This window comes from Xenopus laevis, chromosome 1L, assembly GCF_017654675.1.
Source record: "Xenopus laevis strain J_2021 chromosome 1L, Xenopus_laevis_v10.1, whole genome shotgun sequence".
Taxonomy (NCBI): Eukaryota; Metazoa; Chordata; class Amphibia; order Anura; family Pipidae; genus Xenopus; species Xenopus laevis.
Window position 1 is genome coordinate 105108121 of NC_054371.1, and position 22290 is coordinate 105130410.

General features: G+C 33.5%; 1 protein-coding gene across 11 annotated transcripts in view; it reads right to left on the reverse strand.

Moving 5' to 3' along the window:
- The window catches only part of LOC108712234 (pro-neuregulin-1, membrane-bound isoform), a 480176-nt gene that overhangs the window by 15010 nt on the left and 442876 nt on the right, over positions 1-22290 (reverse strand). For 3 of the 11 annotated variants that reach the window (XM_041561421.1, XM_041561413.1, XM_018254347.2), the window contains 3 exons: positions 12076-12199; positions 7980-8038; positions 1490-1513 (listed from right to left, as the gene is read on the reverse strand). In XM_041561421.1, the coding sequence (XP_041417355.1) occupies positions 1490-1513; positions 7980-8038; positions 12076-12199 (207 nt within the window). Of the gene's footprint in view, positions 1-1489; positions 1514-7979; positions 8039-8514; positions 8583-12075; positions 12200-22290 lie in introns of those variants that run through there. The other 8 variants (XM_041561410.1, XM_041561399.1, XM_018254367.2 and 5 more) reach the window with 4 other exon arrangements.

The window sequence follows — 22290 nt, forward strand, 5'->3', positions numbered from 1 at the left end:
AATAATCCAAATTTTTAAAAATGATTTATTTTTTCTCTGTAATAATAAAACAGTAGCTTGTACTTGATTCCAACTAAGATATAATTAATCCTTATTGAAAGCAAAACCAGCCGATTGGGTTTATTTAATGTTTAAATGAATTTATAGTAGACTTAAGGCATGAAGACTCAAATTACAGAAAGATCCGTTATCTGGAAAACCCCAGGTCCCGAGCATTCTGGATAACAGTTCCCATACCTGTACAGTAATTTGTCTAGGCTATTTGTGTTTTACTTTGCTATTCTTCAGTTGTTCCCAAACTTATTTAATTAAATAATTTTTAAAAATAAGTGTCAGAGTAGTAGACAGCAGAAACCTGAACAACTGGTGAAGACTACTCCCTGCCCAGCAGAAAATGAAGTTTACAGCAGTCATAGAGTGTAAAATACCTAAATTCTTAGTACAGAAGATAAAACCATCATAATAGAAAATGCCAATAGATTTTTTTTAATCATATAAGAAGTCCTAAAAATGTGTGCAGCCCTGAAGAACTACACGTTTGTCATAAAGCTGATTTATTATCCCAGCATCTAGGATAATAAACCAGCATCTAGCTGCTTTTAAACTTTAATCAGCTTTTACAAATTAGCTGCATTGAGTAGTAGTGTAGCTGTCTTCACTGTGGTCTTTAGCATGTGGTTAACCAAACTTGCAGTGCAGATTTTGACAAAATGAATGCAACTGTGGTGACATTTTTTATTGGGATTATGTTATCTCTGGCACTTGGCAACAAAATGACTTCTGCATGTCATTCTATAGGCACAAGTCCACTGTGTACTGCTTTGCCTAAGACTCTTGATTCTTTGTGCATTGGTGTATTTATAATAAATTAATTTGTACTGTATTTCCTTCTGGGTGTATAAAACGAAACAGCTTGCTTATGTAGTTGGGCCTTAATGTCGTTGCTTAATTGTTTAAGTGCCATTGGAATGCTCCAAATTTTCAAAACCCTGCAATTTCCACCAGTTTGAAGGTAGTGGTAGCTCCAGGGTTTCAATACATCAATAGTTGTACTTGAGCAATCTGAACAGGAGGCAGGATGGAAGCATAGACAGCGAGTGCAACCATAGAAAATTGCATGCAGTGTCTTTGGATGAAAGATCTTTTAATGAATAATGCTTGGAATGACTTGAATTCTTTCTTATTGTAAGGATGTGTTTCAGTGCATTGTCTATGAGTTCACTTTATTCAAAACATTACTTGCAGTATATACAATTAGATAATTTGTGCTAGCAATAACTCAGTTTAGTAAAAGTGCAAGCAAATGCAAGGATGTTTTAAGTCTAATCTAAGTATTTTCAGATGTGAACTCTAGAAGTGTTATAGCTGTATGATCCCTTCCAAAGCACAAGGAAATTGGTTAGGAATTGAAGGAATTGAAGGAAAAAAGAAGGTTTTAAAGCTTTTAGGCTCTAATATCTGCAGGCTAAAAGGAATGATTGGTCCATACCCATAAATTCAATTCCAAGATGCTCTGCCAATGCAGAAAGTTGACAAAAAGAAAGAAAAGGGAAAAGTTTCAGAAAAGAGCAATACACTGTACTCCAAAACAAATTATACATAAATACTATGACTAATCTATGTCTGCACATTGAAACAAGACATATGATGCATGGTTAATGTCCATTTTAAATGTCCATGTTCTTTTGGTCTTATTAAGTGGTAACACAGACATAATATGTCAGAATGAACACAGGAAGAAATCTGAATGTATACAGTAACAGATACAAGCAGAGGTTCTCCTTCTATATACAGTTTAACTAGTAATTCCTTTAATCTACATGCAGAAAACCTATTAGTAACATGTGAAATCATGACTTAGATATTTCAGAATTTTCTATAGTATTTATATTTAACTGTCTTGTAATTAAACTACATCACAATACATTTCTAAATATAGATTTCTATATATAAATTAAATAAATAAATAATATTTTACAAAAAGATAGACAGTTAGTTTCCATAGTAAATACAATGAAAAGACATCTTGTTTAAGCAAATAGCTAATTTTTTTTTAGGAAAACTAATATATAAAAATAATTAATATATAAACAGAAAAACAATTAAAATTTTCTAATTCGTTAAAATCAATAACAATAACATGTAATCAACAACAAACAAAAAAAATAAACTTTATTGTATATTTGTATGTAATTTTGTAAAGTAGCTGAATTTTTGGTGTTCAATCAGTAACACTTCAAGGTTATAAAATCAAATGGAATTCATCCAGATTTCTTCCAGAGAGAGCCATTTTTAGAAGCCTACATTAACATTGCTAATGAAAATATTAGTTGCACAGAAAGATTCGTTAGTGACATGCCCATGCATACATATTTTTCTATTTATGCTGAATATTTATCCTATTAGATTTATTTGACAGTATTTATCAGGCAGCTTCTATCTGACATAAATCAATAAAAAAACTAATCAGTAAAACAGAATGTAGTCTGGCTTTGTGGCTTAACAAGAAAACATGCTGAAAATACATGCATTAATTTGCTAGGGATTGGTACAATTGATCATTGCTACAAACTTAAAATAATGAATGCTACACTTTTGTTTTATTTTATTAGCTTTGCTACAGACATTAAGCTAGACACCTAAGCTATAAGGTACTTTAATGGACAATTCTGTTCTCTTTAAATATGGAGAAGGTCATTCAGAAAGAGCAAGATTTTATTTTTTATTTAGACTACTATTCAGTATAAATTAGAAAATAAGCGCCCATGGACTTTAGGTTGCATACCCTTATATTGTAATAAACTATTTTGCTTTCTCCACATGTTCTAATTCTACTAAATTGACTGTTTTCACTATGCTATGCTATGAGCATTAAGAGCTGTCTAATCAGCACCTGCATTATATATATTATCTGGTACATCTTGATTACTTAAATGTATTTTTTTGATAATATAAAAACATTCAAAACAAAGATATAACTACATATGTCTAAGAAAAGAAAACAGTTAACAGATTTCTCTTGAATTCAAGTCACTTAAAAAGGTATTCCTATGCAATGATGAACATGGTTTTAAGTATGGATGGCTAAAAATCAGTAATCAGGCTTTTGGAGTTTGTATATCAGCAACAAATATACTGCAAAAAGGTTAGGAAAACACTTTACATTTGCCATAGGTAGCTCCCATTGACTTTTGCATGAACTCACCAGCTTTTACAGCTTTTACATTTGAATTTTACATTTGAATGTGAGTTTTAGAGCAAAAAATTTTGAATCTCAGCAAAAGTTAAAATTCAAACATCGATAAATCACCCCCAAAATGTTAGTCCCATATACCACAGATTTGGCATGGTGCTTACAGTAATTCTGTCCACAACATGTCCTAACCCTCCAGTGCCTTAACCCTTCATCCCATGTAGAAGCTTATCCCTCAGTGTCAGAACCCAAGGTAAAACTTGCTTACAACTTGAGAAGTAACAAAAGATCAGAAGTGTACCATAGCTGAATATAATGGGCTGACATTATTTTGTTGAAGAGCTTTAATTGTTCATAGTTACTGACAAAGATAAACTTGATTTCTGTTAACCAGAACATGTATTTTTAAATTCTTGTTTATCTGATTTTTAAGAGAGATTCTCTACCCATCTATTGAAAACTAACATTTTATTTAAAACATACAGTCATGTTAAATGTAAGTATGCCCCCATGGCAATTTTTACTTTTTGAACATACGTATAATAGTGGGGTATTTACTAAATCTCACATTTATCTCATTTTTTATTAAAACAAAGTCAACCTAATTCCCATTCACGAATTTAACTAGTTTATCTAGAAATCAACTTTAAAAGTCAGTGTGGGAAAAATTTCAACAAAATTGTGCGACATTTCGAATCGTACTAATTGAAGCAATGAATTTCTTGATTTTTTTTTGTCACCCTGAAACCTCAACTTTTTTTTAGATTATAGCGGCACAGATCTCGATGTCAAAAACATCTTCAGGGATATCTGCCATTGACTTCGGGTTTTTAGCAGCTTTGGGTTATAATACATCTCTAAAAATTCTAGTTTTATTTTCCTCTAAAAATATGAATTTTTCCCTTTAAAAACTCAACCTGAAAAAATTGAGGTTTAATTTCATTTCAATAATATTGGTACATAGATGTAAAAAAAGTGGAAAAACTAAGTACACCATGACAAAAAACCTTACATTTTGATAAAAACCACATCCGGTACAAATGATTAGTTCATCATTAGAGAGGATCTCTTATTTAATTTAGTTGCTTACTTATCAAATTTGTAGATGTGTTATTTTAGATGGTTCTGGAATGGCCAAGTTAAAGGCCAGTGGGCTGCACATTCAAGAGCCCCTCAAAACTTGCACAGCTCATAAAATTCTACATGTAGGTGCTGGAAAAACATTTCTTAGAGGCAATGTCAGATGCTTACTTGAGGGTGCCTCTGCCAAAGCAGACAAAACAGGTTTTAGAGCCAAGGGTGTACTTACTTTTTCCATAGAAGGACATGGCATATCTGTTAATTTTGATGAAATTTTGATGAAAAATAAATGATAATTACAATTTGGATGAATATCCAATATTGCTTTGTCCACATATGTGGAGTGTACTTACTTTTTCACATGACTGTAACTGTTAAGATAATTTAAAAACTACATTAGGATGTTAGTGCTATATCATTATGAAATAAGGAACAATAGGGTTTACATAAAATGTAAGGGGCAGATTTATTATTATTCAAGTATAGAGATTCATTTTTACACCATCATTAAAAAAATACAATAATCTTATTTATAGCATAATTTAAAACAAACATACAATCCCCTCAGTTTATGGCTATACTGTGGGGTTTGTTTGTTTAAATTTAATCTATAATAAGGACTGGTGTTTTTTTTCTAAATTATGGAGTGAAGAATTAATCTATACTTCAATTATGGAATCCTATTGATACTAGGACTTTTTTGCCACAACATGCAATATTCCACAGATTTTTGCAGTATATTGGGGACTTATTAGCCGCAGCTCAGGCATATCAATGTAAGATGTGCAACAGATCTTAATCTCTCTACTGTGTTTTCTTGCATCCTTTTTTTTCCCTATATTTTTTTTTTATTTCATTCACAATTAGGTTTTTTCAATTCATACACACTTTCTACATAAACCTTTGAGGGGGGAAAAAATCATGAAAAACAGCAAAAGGTGCAAGAAAACGCATAAAAAATATTAAAATCTCTATTGCATATTCTTACATTAATAAGCCCAAACCCAAGCTACAAAAAAAATTTAATTCAACAAAGTTGTCATGTGTTTGCCTAGGAAACTTTTGATTTACTTCTGCCACTACTGCTCTATAACTAGTCTCCTTATTTAGGTGCAAGCTTATCTGGAATGACTTGAAACATTTGAAATTTACTTTTAAAGGACATGTAAACCCCCCACACAAAAATGTAATCACTGAAGAGCCTCTTTGAAATCTCTAAATAACTGCCACTCTGGTTGTTCAAAGGTTAATAATAGTAAGGCTACTACATCCACTTAATCACTAAGATATCCTCCTCCTTCTCTAACCCACTCAACCCCCACCCTTGAGAATTTCCTTTGGCTGTTGGCTTATGAGCATGCTCAGTTCTTCTCAGATTGATAACAAACCCTCCAGTCTAGCAGCCAATGAAGAGATGGCATTGCTGGTTCCAATAGAAATTCTGCTCTAGCTGTCTGCTCCTATTTTTAAATCCTAACCCTCTCTCCTGAGCTCGGCTTAACAATTGCAATGCTCAATCCAAGCAGGACTTGTCTTCACAGTAAATTCTGCCTGTGTATGCCTGCATTCTTTAATCGCATGAACTTATGTGCTGTTGGCAGATTTAAATGCACTGATGATGTGTCAGCAGGAAAATGGCCCCTGGGTGAAAGCTGCTATTTGTTGTAGGGAAATGTAATGGCGCTGGCAAACACAAGGGATGTATGCAGTAAAAATAATGTCCTTTTGGTGGGGGAGATGTGCCCAACTTATATACATGGTAGGAAAATGTAGGCTTTACATGTCCTTTAACAGATGGCCACATACTGTAAATTTGGCTGCCCTATCAAAGTTTGCATAACATTTTTGAATGTGCAAATCATTGGCCAATTTATAATTATTGAAGGGCGAATCTGACCAGTTTTGACTCACCAAAAATTTGCGAAACAGCAAAAATTCGGCAAATGCATTGAAGTCAATGGGTGCCAATTTTTTTTAGATGTGCAAGAAATGTTTTTACTCATTGGAGTCTATGGGCATTCTTTTTTCACAGCGAAAAATTTAGCTCATCACTATTTATAATTTAGAAATTTTACAAACATCATCTGAAGGGATTTTTTAACAAAATGTATTACAAATTGCCCACACTGTTCCACTTTATTTGCCATTGGGTACCCACATTACTCCATCTCCACTGCATCATCTTTGACTGTTCAGATATCCTATACACACTAAAGGAAAATGTATACAATATTTTCCAGGTACTGGAATATCTATAACATTATTTTGTAAGGAAGCCAACAGGTCATTGATTAATATAGCTATGACTCATTCCAGCATAGGTATAGTAATCATAAATAATGCCCTTCTTACATAAAGGTGTTCTGCCCATCTAATTATCAAGCTGATTTAGCCAATACTCTGCACATTAAGAGGCAGACTTATCAAAATGTGAGATCTTTTGTATTCATTCCTATTGGATTTTTACAAGCGTATTTATCTTATGGTAAACTCAAACTTTCACCAATTTTCATCTAATCTCACATTTTGATAGATCTGCCCCTGGAATAATCTACTACTGGAAATAATCTTACAGTATTCAACAAGTAACAGTGGAACATTAACTTTAAGGGGGTAATTCACCTTCCTCAAAATTATCAGTATGCTTTCCCTATTGCCAACTGCGTTTTAGAAAAAAGAGGTAATTAAAAAAAACTATTTAGAGCACTTACCTAGACAAAGGGATAAACTCACTCAAATCCAATGAGCTTCCACTACTGCACATAGCTCATAGGCATAGCATTAATCATATTGGCTGTCAATATGATTATCACTATGCAAAAAAGAGGTAGAGCATGAATAGCAGTACAAGAGGTTTCCTTATTATTACTGGAAGAATTGCAGATAAACTAGTACAACCATAGGTCAGTTACCATTGTCTCATGGGGCATGAAAAGAAATAGCTTTGAAAGTTGTGATTTTTGTTAAATTGAGAAAATGTTTATTTTGTCAATAGGGACAGCATAGTAAACTACCACTTTAATCAAAAAGGCTAAGAGTGGCCTAAGAATGCAGTTTTTACTCCTAATGTTTGTTTACAGATGTCACAATGTTTGAAAAATGCTTAGCATAACCTTTTATGCCAGCCTAAAATTTATAATATTGAAAATCCTGACTGGAAGAAAACAAAACATTGTATTTGTAAACCTTACAATAGTAATGCTGCACAGTGCTAATACTTAAATATACATATATAATGTGAGGGCTATTCAATCGCCCACTAAGTTTTATATTAAAATACATGGGACAAATTTTCAAATCTTTTCATAAATTATAAATTCTAATTCAGGTGGGGTGTACTAAGCATTGCATTTAATTTCCTTATTAAATGCATTTTTGTTTAATTTATTTTCAAGTGTCATATTTTTTCAGTTTCATATTTTTTAAAGTTTGCATATTATTTTACCTCCAAATCACTACAGTTTAAACAATATCCTGTAATACAACATGCATGCCTACTGACAAAGTCAAAGAAGAATAGTAATAATAATAGTAAATATTATTATTATGTGGTGTCATGCTACAGGAAGAGGCAAACAGTACTGAACCTAGTAGAGAACAATAAAACAAGTACTAGATGAGATCGGAGAAAAGATGCAGCAACGAGAAAGCAGCACCAACTGAGCATGCTCCTATTCAGGCAGAGACAGAAAGGAAGTGGACGTACTGTAGAAGCTGGCCATTACGTAGTTTTGGCAGCGATCACCAGTAAATTCATTTGGGCACCTGAGAGTAAAGACAAAAAGGTAGAGAAAACAGAGAAAAGAGAAGAGTTGAATATATGCCAAGAAAGCAGATCCTTCAAGTGTAAACTGATTGTTCTTGGAGGTTCACTATCAGAGACTGCATCTCAGCTCTTTGTACTAGCATGACTTTAATGATAAAAAAAATAGAATTAGATTTTTTTCCAGTTTCCACCAGATCTTAACATTTGCTTGTTGATGAAGATCAAATTCTTTAATGTGTCCATGACAACATTATTAGGTAAAATCTGATTAACAAAACTCAAAGATGACAGGGTGGATTTTGGTTTAGGATTTAAATTTTGTAACTATTTACAAGTCATGTGTAGAACAAAAACAGAGGCAACTGTCCTTGATAAGTGATGGCACCAAGTATAAGAGCGTTTGATTTATATTTTTTTAATATTTGTTGCTGTAGTTGGGAAGGAAGAAATCAAAGATCAGATTATTATGACATACTTTCTGATCTTACGACTCTCAATGGATCAGTTTCAGTGCATCTTGCTCCAGTGAATCCAGGTTTGCACCTAAAGGGTAAAAATTCCATGAGCAAAATAAAGCAAAAATAATAACTTAAAAATTCCACCTTCATGTGTGCTTCGAGCAGCTTTCTTTTAAGGTCCTGACACCAAGGTGGAAAAAAATTTAAAAAGTGAACATTTTAATGTACCTTTTACAAACATCCTGGCTCCAGAATTCAGCACATTAAATGATAAAGCAAATCAGCAAAAACAATATACTTCAGTAGCTTTGTTATAAAAAAAAATAAACAAAAATGTGATTGAATGTGGGGGACAACAAAGCAGTGCAGAGCATTGTAATGACCCTGTTCCAGTTGGTTACAATTATTGTGAATAGCTGTAAAACTTGCTTTTCACCTTAATATCTACATAAACAACAAGTAGATGGTACAAACTCCTGAGCAAATTATATAACTAATGTAAATTCTAGCAGGGTTTAACAGAGAATAAATTAAAAATATATACTCAAATATAAAGCTTTAGTTTGCTACAGTAAAAGAATCAATGAAGTGGTCATGTATAGATTCCTGATTGTGCTTACTGTCTGAATTGATACTGGCAAAAACCCTATAACAGATTTTCTTTACAGATTTTCTTTACAGGAATCCCACACTACCACTTTGATCAGTTGATAAATTCATGTGAACAGCACAGTATCCAAAGAGGATAAACAATAAGTAATTATGTGTATTGTAATCAAATGAATACATTTTTCATTAACATAGGTCCAATAAAGCCAATTATACCAAATTATTAAAACAACCAATTATTGGTTAACACAAAAAAAATAGACTAATGCTTTAGAAAAAGACTGCATAGCTCATAGCACTTTATAAAAATACCCTGTATTAAAATGGTTCAATTTAATAAGATTGTGGTGCCTAATATGCATTACAGAATAATTTATTACTTGGGGGCACATTTACTTAGCTCGAGTGAAGGATTAGAAGGAAAAATACTTAGAAATTCGAAGTATTTTTTTGGCTACTTCGACCATCGAATTGGCTACTTTGATCTTCGACTACGACTTTGAATCGAACGATTCAAACTAAAAATCGTTCAACAATTCGACCATTCGATATTCAAAGAACTGTCTCTTTAAAAAAACGTCGACCACCTACTTAGCCACCTAAAACCTACCGAGCACCAATGTTAGCCTATGGGGAAGGTCCCCATAGGCTTTCCTAGCAATTTCTGATCGAAGGAAAATAGTTCGATCGATGGATTAAAATCCTTTGAATCGTTCGATTCGAAGGATTTAATCGAACGAATTGCGGTAAATCCTTCGTCTTCGATGTCGAAGGATTTAACTTCGGTTGTCGAATATCGAGGGTTAATTAACCCTAGATATTCGACTCATAGTAAATGTCAAGGGTCGAATTTCGAAGTTAAAAATACTTTGAAATTCGACCATCGAATTAAAATATTTCAAATTCGAATATCGAATTTGAATTTTTTTTCATCGAATTTGGCTATTCTGCGGTCAAAGTAAAATCGAACGATTGTATTCTTCAAATCGTGCGATTCGAACGATCTTATCGTACGATCGAACGATTTTTACTATTACTTCAAAAACGTAGAAAAGTGCTGTAGAAGGTCCCCATAGGCTAACATAGCACTTCGGCAGGTTTAATTTGGCGAAGTATGGAAGTTAAAGTTTTTTTTAATGAGACAGTACTTTGATTATCGAATTATCGAATATTCAAACTATTTTTACTTTGAATCGAATTCGAAGTAAATTCGAAGCCGTAGTATCCTATTCGCTGGTCGAAGTATCCAAAAATCTATTTGAATTTAGAATTTTATTACTTCGAAAATTCCCTTGAATTCACTTCGACCCTTGATAAATCTGCCCCTTAAAGGGGAACTATCGCAAAAAAGGAAAATTCAATATAAGCTTCCTCATACTGAAATAAGAAACTTTCTTAATACAATCAATTAAAAATTCTATAACGGTTTTAAGTTTTTGTTCACTATCACTCTCTCAGCATCTGTTTCTCTTTGTTCTCTATTCATGCAGCAGTTGGTTGTCAGATATTCATTGACAGTTAGATCCAATATGCCTTATGAGGGGGATTCTTTCCTAGCTCACTCAAATAACTAACTCCGGTACAAATAAAATCTAACAAAATAATTGCCTTTTGCACAAATGTCTGAGAGAAAGGATTTTTGGTGATTTTGATAGCGTGAGCTCTACTACATCTTCCAGGCAAAAGAAGCCCCCTATAAGATATATTGGATCTAACAGTCAATGAAATGTGTATCTGACATCCAACTCCTGAATAAAGATAGAATGAAGAGAAACAGATGCTGATCTCCAGAGAAATCGTTAAAAAAAACTTGATATTTCAGAAACGGTACAGAATTTTTAATTGATTATATTTAGAAAGTTTCTTATTTCAGTATGATAAAGCTTATATTAAATTTTAATTTTCACGATAGTTCCCCTTTCAGATAATTATAGATTTGCATCTCTTGAAATGTATATAAGGACAGCTTGAAAAACCTTAAATATTACTGTATTATTATAGTATTACAATATCCACATGAAACAAATACAGTTTTATAAGATCATTACCCAGTTCCATGTAAGACATAACAAATCAAAGAAAAAGCAAGAAAGTAATATGTGCTTTTGTTACAGAAAATTAGTGTAGAAGTTCTAACCCTCTTACTTATATATGCTAATATGTTTTTTATACATGATTAGATAACATATTCTCCCAGATTTTAAAGGGCAAAGTCTTCTGAAAGCATCAACTACCATTATTTGGATTATTGGATCTGCAGTATTATTGAAACAAAAAAATATACAATTAAATTTTTCTTTGACAAATGCAATTTTCTGTTTTTGTTACCTTGATTCAATGGATATGAAAGTAAGAAATAAAATTGGGTGGACTAGGAAGGGATCTCAGGGAATTCCAACCCCAAAAATAGTATTGTGCTCTTGAATGTTTTCTGTTATTTTGTGAAATTCTAATGTGTTTACATATAAATTAACTAATTGTATGTTTTTTGTTGTAATTCTGTATATACAGAACGGCTTTTGTGGCTAAAAAAAAGTTCACAGCATTTTGTGATTGTGTCCCTTTATTATTAAAATGAGTCCATTACCTAACAGTAAGCAAAGGTTAACTGTGCTTAAGACTGCATATAAAAATAAATGCATGCTATTCTTGGTAAAGAAACAAAAGCAAAGACATGGGTTCAGGTTTTATCAAAATGTGCTGAAATTACCTCCATAACTATAAAATGCAATAGTGCACCTTATAAAGTAAGACTAATTAAAGAAAATATATTATGATAATTTCATAATCCAGCATTACTCGACAATGTTCTGTCTTTCAACAACAGCTTCAGGGCCATGGGCAGGACAGCCTTGCAGCAGTAATACCAAGAAACTTCAAAGAGCACAAGACTTTAGGTTGGGTAGCATTTTCCAGCCAAAATAAACATGTCATTCAAAGTAGTAATGCAATCTGTAAACTTGTCTTACTTGCACATGAACTGGTTGCTGCTTGTTATACCGTTGAGAACATAGCACTCTCCTCCATTGACACAGTAGGTCTTCTCTTTGTCTGAACACTTAATAAGGTGACCTGGTCCAGCTGTGGTGTCACCTGACAAAATAGAAAATACCATTAGTATACTAGTATACAGATTTAGTAGTGGTTGCATTTATAACATGCTACTAGAATAGTCTCTCTGTTCTTTGAATAACAAAAGTATACTATAAAATTAAAAGGATCATATCTTAGTTGGAACTGTTAAATATTATTCCCTGTAACATAGCAATACACCCAGGCTAGTGTACTAACAATTGGATAACATGCACAAGTGAAGTAACCCATAGCTATCACACATATGCTTTCCTAAGTGTCCTGTTGTAGCCATATTAAAGCTAATTTGCTATGGGCTACTGTACTTTGGAACATTTGCCCAGAAAATGAGCACAAATATTCATACAATGTGTTGATTTTATTGATTTTTTAAAACAAAAATATGCTATTTGAAAATAGATTAGTGTATAAACATTTAACTCCTTGATTTATTAGGCTCTAGACTGGGTGATGTTCGATGTTTGAATTGACCTAGATATTTATAGTGATGTGCTCTGCATGTATGAAACACAAAACCAACTGCTGCAGAACACAAAACTTGTCTTTAGCTTTCTTTAACTATTCATTCAGACAATGTTCTCACTTCTGAATACTGTTAATTAAAAAATGATTTATGCATCATGTGAAATTATCGAGATTGTTTTTAAACATCACACACTGCTTAAACAATGAAATTTCAAAACACATTAAGACATTGGCTCATGTTAAATTAACTTTGTTTTGAACAATTTTTCCCCTCTTGGGATTAACAGCTGCACAAGCCAAAGATAACATATCAAGACGACAACATTCAGTAGATACTGTAGGACAATGTATTTCCTGAGAGCATGTCCAAGAAAAAATATGGATAGACTACAAGAGACTATTTTATTTTGTGATAATACAATACCAAATGTCTCAGAAAGAACATTTCTAGATAAAAAAGTACAAGCAAAAATGTAAGTGCTTCAGTTTATATACAGTATTGTTATGGCAGCAGAAGCACACTCTACATAAGTTTGACTGAGGGGCTCCTGCCACACAGATTTTTACCAACTAAACCTTTTGCTTGTTCCAGAGGGCAAAATAAGCACCAGCACAATATTTTATTTTTAAAAATGAATGCACCTACAGTACACAAGAAGCTACAAAATATTAAAAAGAAATTAAAAGTCTGATACTTAAGTCAAGATATACAGTATAGACTTGTGATGTTCCTAAACCATGCAAAATAAAAGCAAGTAAACCTAAATACCTAAAACACCTAAGTACAGGCATGTGTGCATGTAGAACAAGTATCCAATATATTATTCCAAAAAGGCTGTTGATATAAAATATAATACTGTTAATACACTCTTTGTTCAGTAATCCAGCAGTCTCCTGTAATGTATAAAAATTTCAACAAAGAAGCCACTCTAATACCAATTTAAGTTATTTAAGTTATTTATACTACACTCATTTATACTACACTCATTTATACTACATTTTCTTGCTTCCCTATTAATAAATCAGCATAAGGCAGTACTTTGACTTAACTGCCAAATAAAATATCAGCAACTTTAGAAATAATCACAGAGAAGGGATAATAGCCAATTAATACAAATACTTACAGTTTAATAACAGTTTTGTAAAATAAAATCCTAATGTTTTCATTTGAAAGGTTGGAAAAAGGAGTTTTCACAAACGTTTTAAACATGTTTAAACATCCCCTGAAACCAGTGACTTCTGTTAGTGGAGATTAGCCAAATCCTTTATCACAGGATTTCCTGTGCAAAGTGTAATGCTCGACATCAACCTTCTGTTATCAAACTGCCTCATGCATTCCTTGGTAACTTCAGCATTGCAGGTATGAATAGCGTTAGCTCATGTATTATTTCCTACATGGAGAGTCATATCTAATTTCGAAGTAATTAGAAGATGAATAATTTAACCTGTAATTTTTAATATAACAAAATAAGATTATATCAAGAGGGCTTCCCGGACAAGCCAAGTGGAGGGAGGGAAGCTTTGCCCGAGTTAGACAGGCCAGGTGGGTCAATCCAGGTTTGGCAGCCATCCTTCTGGAGCAGCGAGTTGCCCATCCAAGAGCAGCGACCTGGTGGCCAGCATGGCAGTGGCATGGTCACTCAGTGGAGCAACCGTTTAGGCAAGCATTCCTGTGGGTTACTGTTATGTTACAGTTACGTGTGGTTATTTGCATTTATGAATGTTTTAATAAAACTGCGGCCTTTAAATTCCATCCTGGGCTCCAAGTGTGTTTACTGGGTTTGATCGGTTATAAAGAGAGGAAGGTCAAGTGGAATGAAGGTAAGACGGTGGCCTTACCACTGCCTGGGTCAAATATTTTTTACACTGACAAGTTCAAAACTAAACATTCTTTATACACACAATGCATTTCATCTTCCATTTTGATTTGTTTATTGAATTTATAAATATATGAATATTAAATTACATATGTATTAATTAATATGAATAACTGTTGGTAAACCGACCAAAAAAAGATTGCTAAGCCTATGGGGACCTTCCCCATAGGCTAACATTGACTTTGGTAGGTTTTAGGTGGCGAACTAGGGGATCGAAGTTTTTTTTAAAGAGACAGTACTTCGACTATCGAATGGTCGAATAGTCGAACGATTTTTAGTTTGAATCGTTCGATTCGAAGTCAAAGTCGTAGTCAAAGGTCGAAGTAGCCAATTCAATGGTCGAAGTAGCCAAAAAAATAAAATTTCAAGTGATCTGGTAACCCTAAAAAAGGGTGAACAGCCAAATGTTTTAGTTTCAGTAATAGCTAACAATATCAGTACAAACTATAGCATTTGTATATACTCCACTGCATCTCCACTGCTTCCAAAAAAGCCTGCACTTAATTCATAAAATTTTCTTAAAATGGCCATAAACAGGCAGATTAAAGCTGCCGATACTGGTCCTTTAGACCGATTCGGGTCCTCCCAATAAATAGGCCAAAAATTGGGTAGATATCCATCGGTCAAGTTTGATTTTTTTCTACGATCCGCATCGACTTGTTGATGCAGTCCTGCAAACTGTTGGCGCGTCATAGCATTGTAATCCAATCGTTCAGCCCCAGGGCCCCAGCCGTTATTGGGCATATCGGGTTAAGATCCGCTCGATTTGGCGACCTTGCCAAATGAGCGGATCTTATAATATATGCCCACCTTTAGTTGTACCATGCTTTTTACATTGATAGTACATATCATAACTTAGTATAAATCTAGCAAAAGAATGTTGGCAGCAGAAATAAAAAATTGAGCTTTAAAAACAGGCAAAAGTGTAACAAACACAATCACAACTTTTCCTGTGATCACATTTTTTTGATTTGCAAATTTATAGACAAAAACACAATTGTCGAAGAAATTAGACACTTGTGGAAAAAATTGACAAGTTTTGTTGTTTTTTTACAATTTTATAGATCCCAATTACAGAAAAAACTCAATTATATTTTTTTCAAGATTGTGCTGAATAGTCTTGACCTTTAGCCACTTTGGCCATTGTTGGCCACAATTTTCCTAAATCACTACAAAAAGACAATTTCATATTTAAATGAATTAACTGAACTAAGCTTTATAAGTACTCAAGGGTGTATTCCATCAGGCCCCAGGCCCTTGAAAATGTAATTTCTCTCTTTTTAGTTTGATCTTCAGTATTAAGGAAAATGTCCGACTTAACAAAGGAAAAACATGAAACCCAAGGTCAGTATAAAATGTATTATATTAGGGTGAGACAGAAATAGATTTGACTTTGCTATTATTTGGAGTATTTATTACAATCCTTTAAAGCTGACTTATAATTGTCACAGCTTTGCAAGAAATGAGCACTTTAATCAATGTACACACCCAAACCAACTAAGGAAACTCAATGTGAAAAACAAGGGCAACCAATGATGTAAACATAAATCTACACAAATTTAATACATTAAGGTTGGTTTCTTACTTTAATATTTCTGCCTTGAAAAAATTATAACAAATGACAATATTTTGAGCCGTAAGTAATAATTTTAAAAGAGCAAAAGCTATATTATTTAACTAATATTTGAAGATTTGCAATTAAAAAACTAAACATTTTGGTACTCTTAAAGGGACACTATAATATTTTATAGAATACATTTCCACATGCCGTTTCAGGTTACATTTATTCATTTACAGTATATATTTAAGCAAAATCAATATATTTGTTAATTAAAATCCTTGAAAACTAGCAAAGCTTCAAACAATCCAGACAACAATCCCTCTGGATAAGCATAATACCTTGTACAACAAAGTACAAATGTAAAAACAAAAGCTTATTGGCTGACATAAACATAATATATCTTTACTGTTTACTAATTTTTCTAAATGAATATTTTAAAAATCAATTCATTTTATTTTCCACCCTCTTATGTTCAGCAAAATAAAATCAAGGCACTAGTTTGGTATCATTTGAGAATTATGTAAACAAGCACATCCATTTATCAACCTGCCTACTGCATGGATAATGTTGCAATCATATTTCCACCTACTTTGTTTTCTTAACATTGAAGAGCAACTGACCCATTTCTTGGAAATGGTTTTAATACCAGTACAGAAGCAGTGATACAGCTTCTAGAGATAACAAAAAGTAAATTTCACATTCTTAGGAATTTACAGTAAATTGTTCAAGAATGTAGGTCCCTGAAAAACTAAAGACACACTATAAAAGTTTTTTTAAATTTAGAGGATAAGCAACTCTCTGATAATATTCCAGTAACTAGTTTTAGAAGTTCTGGTTTAATATATTTCAAATTGAATGTTTGGTCTAATAAAAAGCCAAAGAATACTTTTGCATAATTTATTCTTTTTTTCCATTATATAGTATTCTTATATCACTTTTATATAAGACTGAAAAAAACTAGCTCTACTGGAAAGAAAACATGCATGTGATCATTAAATATGCACCAATATGCAACCAATTTTGTCAATAATCACAAACAAGATTGACATCTAACAAGATCAGTCAAAAACAATTTCTTACTATGTTCCTGCATGGGTGCAATTGAATTACTAACAAAGGCATTTGCGATGAATAAACTAATATATACAGTGCTTTTATAAGACCCTTAACAAATTTTCCAGTTGAATAGCAATTTCTACTTAGACAAGGGATTTTCTGGGATATTTTTTACATAATTCATCTGTAGGTTTGCTGTTCTTTGAGCTGTGTGCGTTGAGATGTGTACAGTGTTAGATTTGTAGACTATGTACTGTTTTGAACTTCGGCCACTTGTGCCACAATAGGGTCATGCTCATGCTCTCAGGTAACTCCAGATTTACTTTTACATTGAATAACACCACTTTCCCATATAGGTCAGTGCTCTGAAAAATTCTAATGTTTAAATATTTATGCCCCTTTCCTCCAGTTTATGCTTCTTTCCTCCAATAGGCATCAACTTGCCTATTGCAAAGATAATGTTTCAGTCATATCTCCACCTGTTATGTTTTCTTAACATTGCTGAGCAACTGACCCATGCAATGAAGAATCCTGGAAATGGTTTTTCATACCAGTGCAGCTGACATTGATACAGCTTTTGATGGAGGATGAGGATGTATGAGGAATGAAGATGGAGAGGAACACAAATAGCAAATCAGAAAAAAAAGTGTATCATTGTGTGCTAAGGATTCTGCATAAGAGGGTTTCTTACTTTTATTTTAATTTTAAGCTCTGATTATTTTCTGCTATTACTTATTTTATTAAAGTATGGACAATAAAATAGATCAATACATATTTAGTTATGTATGCTCTGTCATATGTACTTGCATTTTAGGACCATTTAGACAATACTAAAAGATTCTGATTTTATGACTGTGATTTGTCTTAATGGCGATTTAATCACTACCAAATAGCAAGCTGTTCTGGGTCTTTACAACTGACCTAATTTAATGATTTAATTTTGTATCATCACAGCCATGGAAAGCTATTCCATCAATGTCACCTAGAAACCAAGAGGAAATGGAGCGGTTTCATTTTTAATAATTACTTAATTTTCCTAATTGGTTAAGGAACAGACATTTCCTTTAACACAAGAAACCAAGAACACTTAGCTCAAATGATATATGAGATTAGCATCTGGTTGGTGTATAAATAAAGTTATATATGTATGTGTATATATATATATATATATATATATATATATATATATATATATATATATATATATATACATATATACATACACACATTTAAGAATACATTACTAAAGAATACATTGAAAAAACATATACAGAAAAAGATATATGTGGTTTTTCAAGGAGATCCGTAGAAAGACTAGGCAGACAGAGAAACAAAGCAGAAGATCTGGAATGGGGGCATCCAGCCAAGTCACTCAGACAATCTGACAATAACAAATAGAAGGGTAATTAGTTTACAACTATTTTTACACCATGTCCTTTATTTAGAAAATGAAAGTCTCCTTTTCAGAATCATAAATGTTTAGTGTGTATTTAGCATTCACGTGTTGCCTTTTTTATCGGAAATAGCTTTAATTTTATTGGAGATGTAGGTATATATTGTGACAATGGGGATCAACAAAGCTTAATTGCAAGGGTCTGCACAGACAATAGAACTCTCCTGAGAAACAAAAGACAAATAGTTTAGAAATTATTACTGAATGATCGATGCAGGATCGTGGAGTTGTGTGATTATTACATCACTGTATATTTGCCAGCACTGAACCAGTTCATTATCTGCAAGGACTTTCATTTCTACCTTTGCCTGTGTCCTATGTGTCCTATGTCCTCCGGATACTCCAATAAATATAACGGCAGGATAATTGGCTCCTCCTCACAAAATCTCTCCTAAGACAGATACTGCTGCAGAAATACAGTTTTGCATTCTAAAGGAACAGCCAGCAAGAAAACTCAATTGCAGCATATTGTCAGGGAGCCGGGAGCCCCCTCTGGGGAGTAGTCCGGATCTAGGAGGAAGCCCCTCAGGAGGGATCAGGGTCGTGGTATCCAGGGGTTAGGCAAGAGAATAATCAAAGTCCAAGCACAGGTCAGAAGGCAGGCGGAATACAACAAAGTCCAGGGCAAGGCACGGGGTAAAAGGCAGGCAGAGTAACAGCGAAGTCCAAGTCCAGGCAAGGGGTCACAACAAGGAATCAGGCAGATATAAGCAGGGAAAAACAGCAAGGGAACCCAGGAATCTCTCAGGGAACAGGATCCTATTTTCGGGCGCCATCTTGGCGTCTCAGGCGTCCTTTTATCTTTGAATTTGGCGCCCTTGCGCCAGCGTCAGCGCGCCTGCGACCGTCGCGCCGTGCTGGCGTCACAACGCCGGCGTCGGAACCCACGTGGGTTCCCTGGGCGCCGCCATCTTGGATTCTTCGCCGCCGGGAGCGGACGCGACTCCTCGCGCTCCCGGCGGTCTTGACACATATATTCATCTCATCTGCATCATTGTTATTTGTCATTTGGAGAGGTTGAACTTGATGGAATTTAGTCTTTTTTCAAACCAACTTAACTATGTAAATAAGCACTTTTAAAAAGCTCAGAAAGCTCAGAAACATGTCAATATTATTTCTTACAGTGCACTTTTTAAACAAACAATTCTTAATTTTTGAACATTTGCTTTTTTATGTAATAAGACTCACATAAAAAGCATGTGGTATTGAACTGGAATTTTTTAATTTCAAAGTATTCGAGAACAATCAGTTTGAGTAATATTTATCAATTAAGATTCACTTAAATCATGCAGCATGTTTTATGCAATTTTTTTTTTATTTCAATTTCTAAACTACAACTCAACATAGTAGTATTCAGCCAAGAAATTCACATAAAAGCAATTCATGTACCATCACCCAGATTGACTTTGAAAAGAAGCTGAATGAAATTGACTCATGAGCCATTAGGCAGCTGGCAGCAGGCCAACTTGCTAGTAAACAGCAACTCTTTAAGACTATCGCCAAAGTTTATTTATGTATCAATTCATTTTGTTACATAAAATCATATATGCAATACAAATCAGAGCACACTGAATTAGTATTTTCATAGCATTTATTAACAATGTATCATTATAAACTATAAAATAATAAAAAACCAACAGTTTTGTGAAAAAGCTTACAACAACTTAAACAAAACTTAAGATTTTACAAGAAAAACATGTAAGTTCTTCAATGAAAACTAGGGATGCCCCGAATCCAGGATTCGGTTCGGCATTCGGCCAGGATTCAGCCTTTTTCAGCAGGATTTGGATTTGGCCGAATCGTTCTGCAGGCCAACCGATCAATTCCTCATGTAGTTTCAAGATTATATCTAACTGAACTATGCCCTTAAATTCCTTTTGGTTATACATCTTAGACATAAAACACAAGCTTTTTGATTCATATAATTGGAAATCACAAGAAAGATTCAAAGAAGAGACCACATCTGTATTAGTATAAAAACTGTAACTTTAAGTTTCAAACATTATATTATAGACTACCTGAACTTCTGCCCAGCTTGTGGCCACATAAAATAAAAGACAACCAGCATAGGTACTACAAAATTTACTTGTCCCAAATCAAGCAAACAATGTTCAAGTAGAAATCCAAGCAGAGAATAATATGTCTTTATTCTGGCTTGCCTTCAGTATAACATTTTTTTGCTCCAATAAATTCCTGTAGTACTCTAGAAAGTTCACACAGCAAATATTTTTACTTTGAATAGAACATAAATGTTGGACAAAGTATATCAGTGACAAGACAAATTTAAATATAGATGAATATGTTGAGGTAGATACCAGTTTATTAACAATTGCTGCAAAGTGTGGAACAGATTGCCACTACAGCAGACATGTCTGTTCACAGCTACATGAATACTCAACAAGGTCAAAGTGAAGAAATAAATACATCCTAGAGTTTTCAATAACATAAGCATGCATTAACTTCCCATCTGACAGATATCATTACTGATGGTGCCAAAAAATCAGATAGTATGTCATTTCAAAAAAAGGAAGTGGCATGAAGCCATGACTAATGAAAAAAGTGTGAGTGTTACATGTTAATTAAGACATATTTCCACACTACACTATGGAATTTTTAATGTACTAAATGCTCTCTAGTGACATCTTTTTATGTCAGAAGTTTGTCAAACTTCTAGCAGATGCTTAAATTGTAAATATTTATTATTTTCCTGAGAGGATAAAAAACCCACCAAACAAAATAATTTGAGCTGCAGCCAACTACCTTGGCCATAGTCACTCTCTGTTCCAACTAGCACAGGTACAGCTTTGGCCGGAGTGCAACTACAAAGAGCGGAGGTTGGCATGAAAAAAATGTGAAAGCAGTAATTTTCAGTCCAATATGCACTCTGTGTAGCTGCACTTAAGCACAAAATTGTGCCTGCCAGTGCAGCTACATGGAGCTACAGCTGAGAGTGGATCTGTTTCTCACAAACTGTCTATAAAACACAGGAGGACAGAAGCAGAGCCAATGCTTGGTGGGAGATTTATGAAGGTGTGAAATTAGAGCTCACCCAGTCAAACTTTTTAGAGGCTAATTTATAAATGGTTGAAACTTACACTTCACATTTAATAAATACTCATATAAAAATCCCACAGGAATGAATAGCGAATGGTGGAATTTTATTGTGGCAAGCTCTTTAATACCTTCATTAACCTGCCCCTTGGTTTGACTTTGGTCTTCAATGCGTTGTCATGTGGATGTAAAGAGATGTAATACAAGAGCTTCCCATATTCCATAATGAAATTGGAGAAGGGGAATTTAAATATGCTAATGAAAAGTAAAGTATATTAAAAGAATTAACAATAAGTTAGTGTATCACCACTAGTTTTAACAATAAAACATAACATAGGACCTCATCAAGTAATCCACAGCCTGCACACATATAGTGGGTCATGGGGAAACTAGCAGCACTTCTAACTATAATCAGTGGGAAGCAAACAATGGTGATTGCCAATGTTTTATATGTAATTAAACTTCAAACAGGTTTGTGCCACAGTCATAACTGTGTTTTTCACGTAGAGCTATTTTATCATTCAATCTTGATTTTTAACTTTTTTTTACCTTTTTTCATTAAAAGCTACTTGTTTGCTTTATTAAGCTTTGAGCCAGACAGACTATTTCCAATCGCATGTCAGCTATT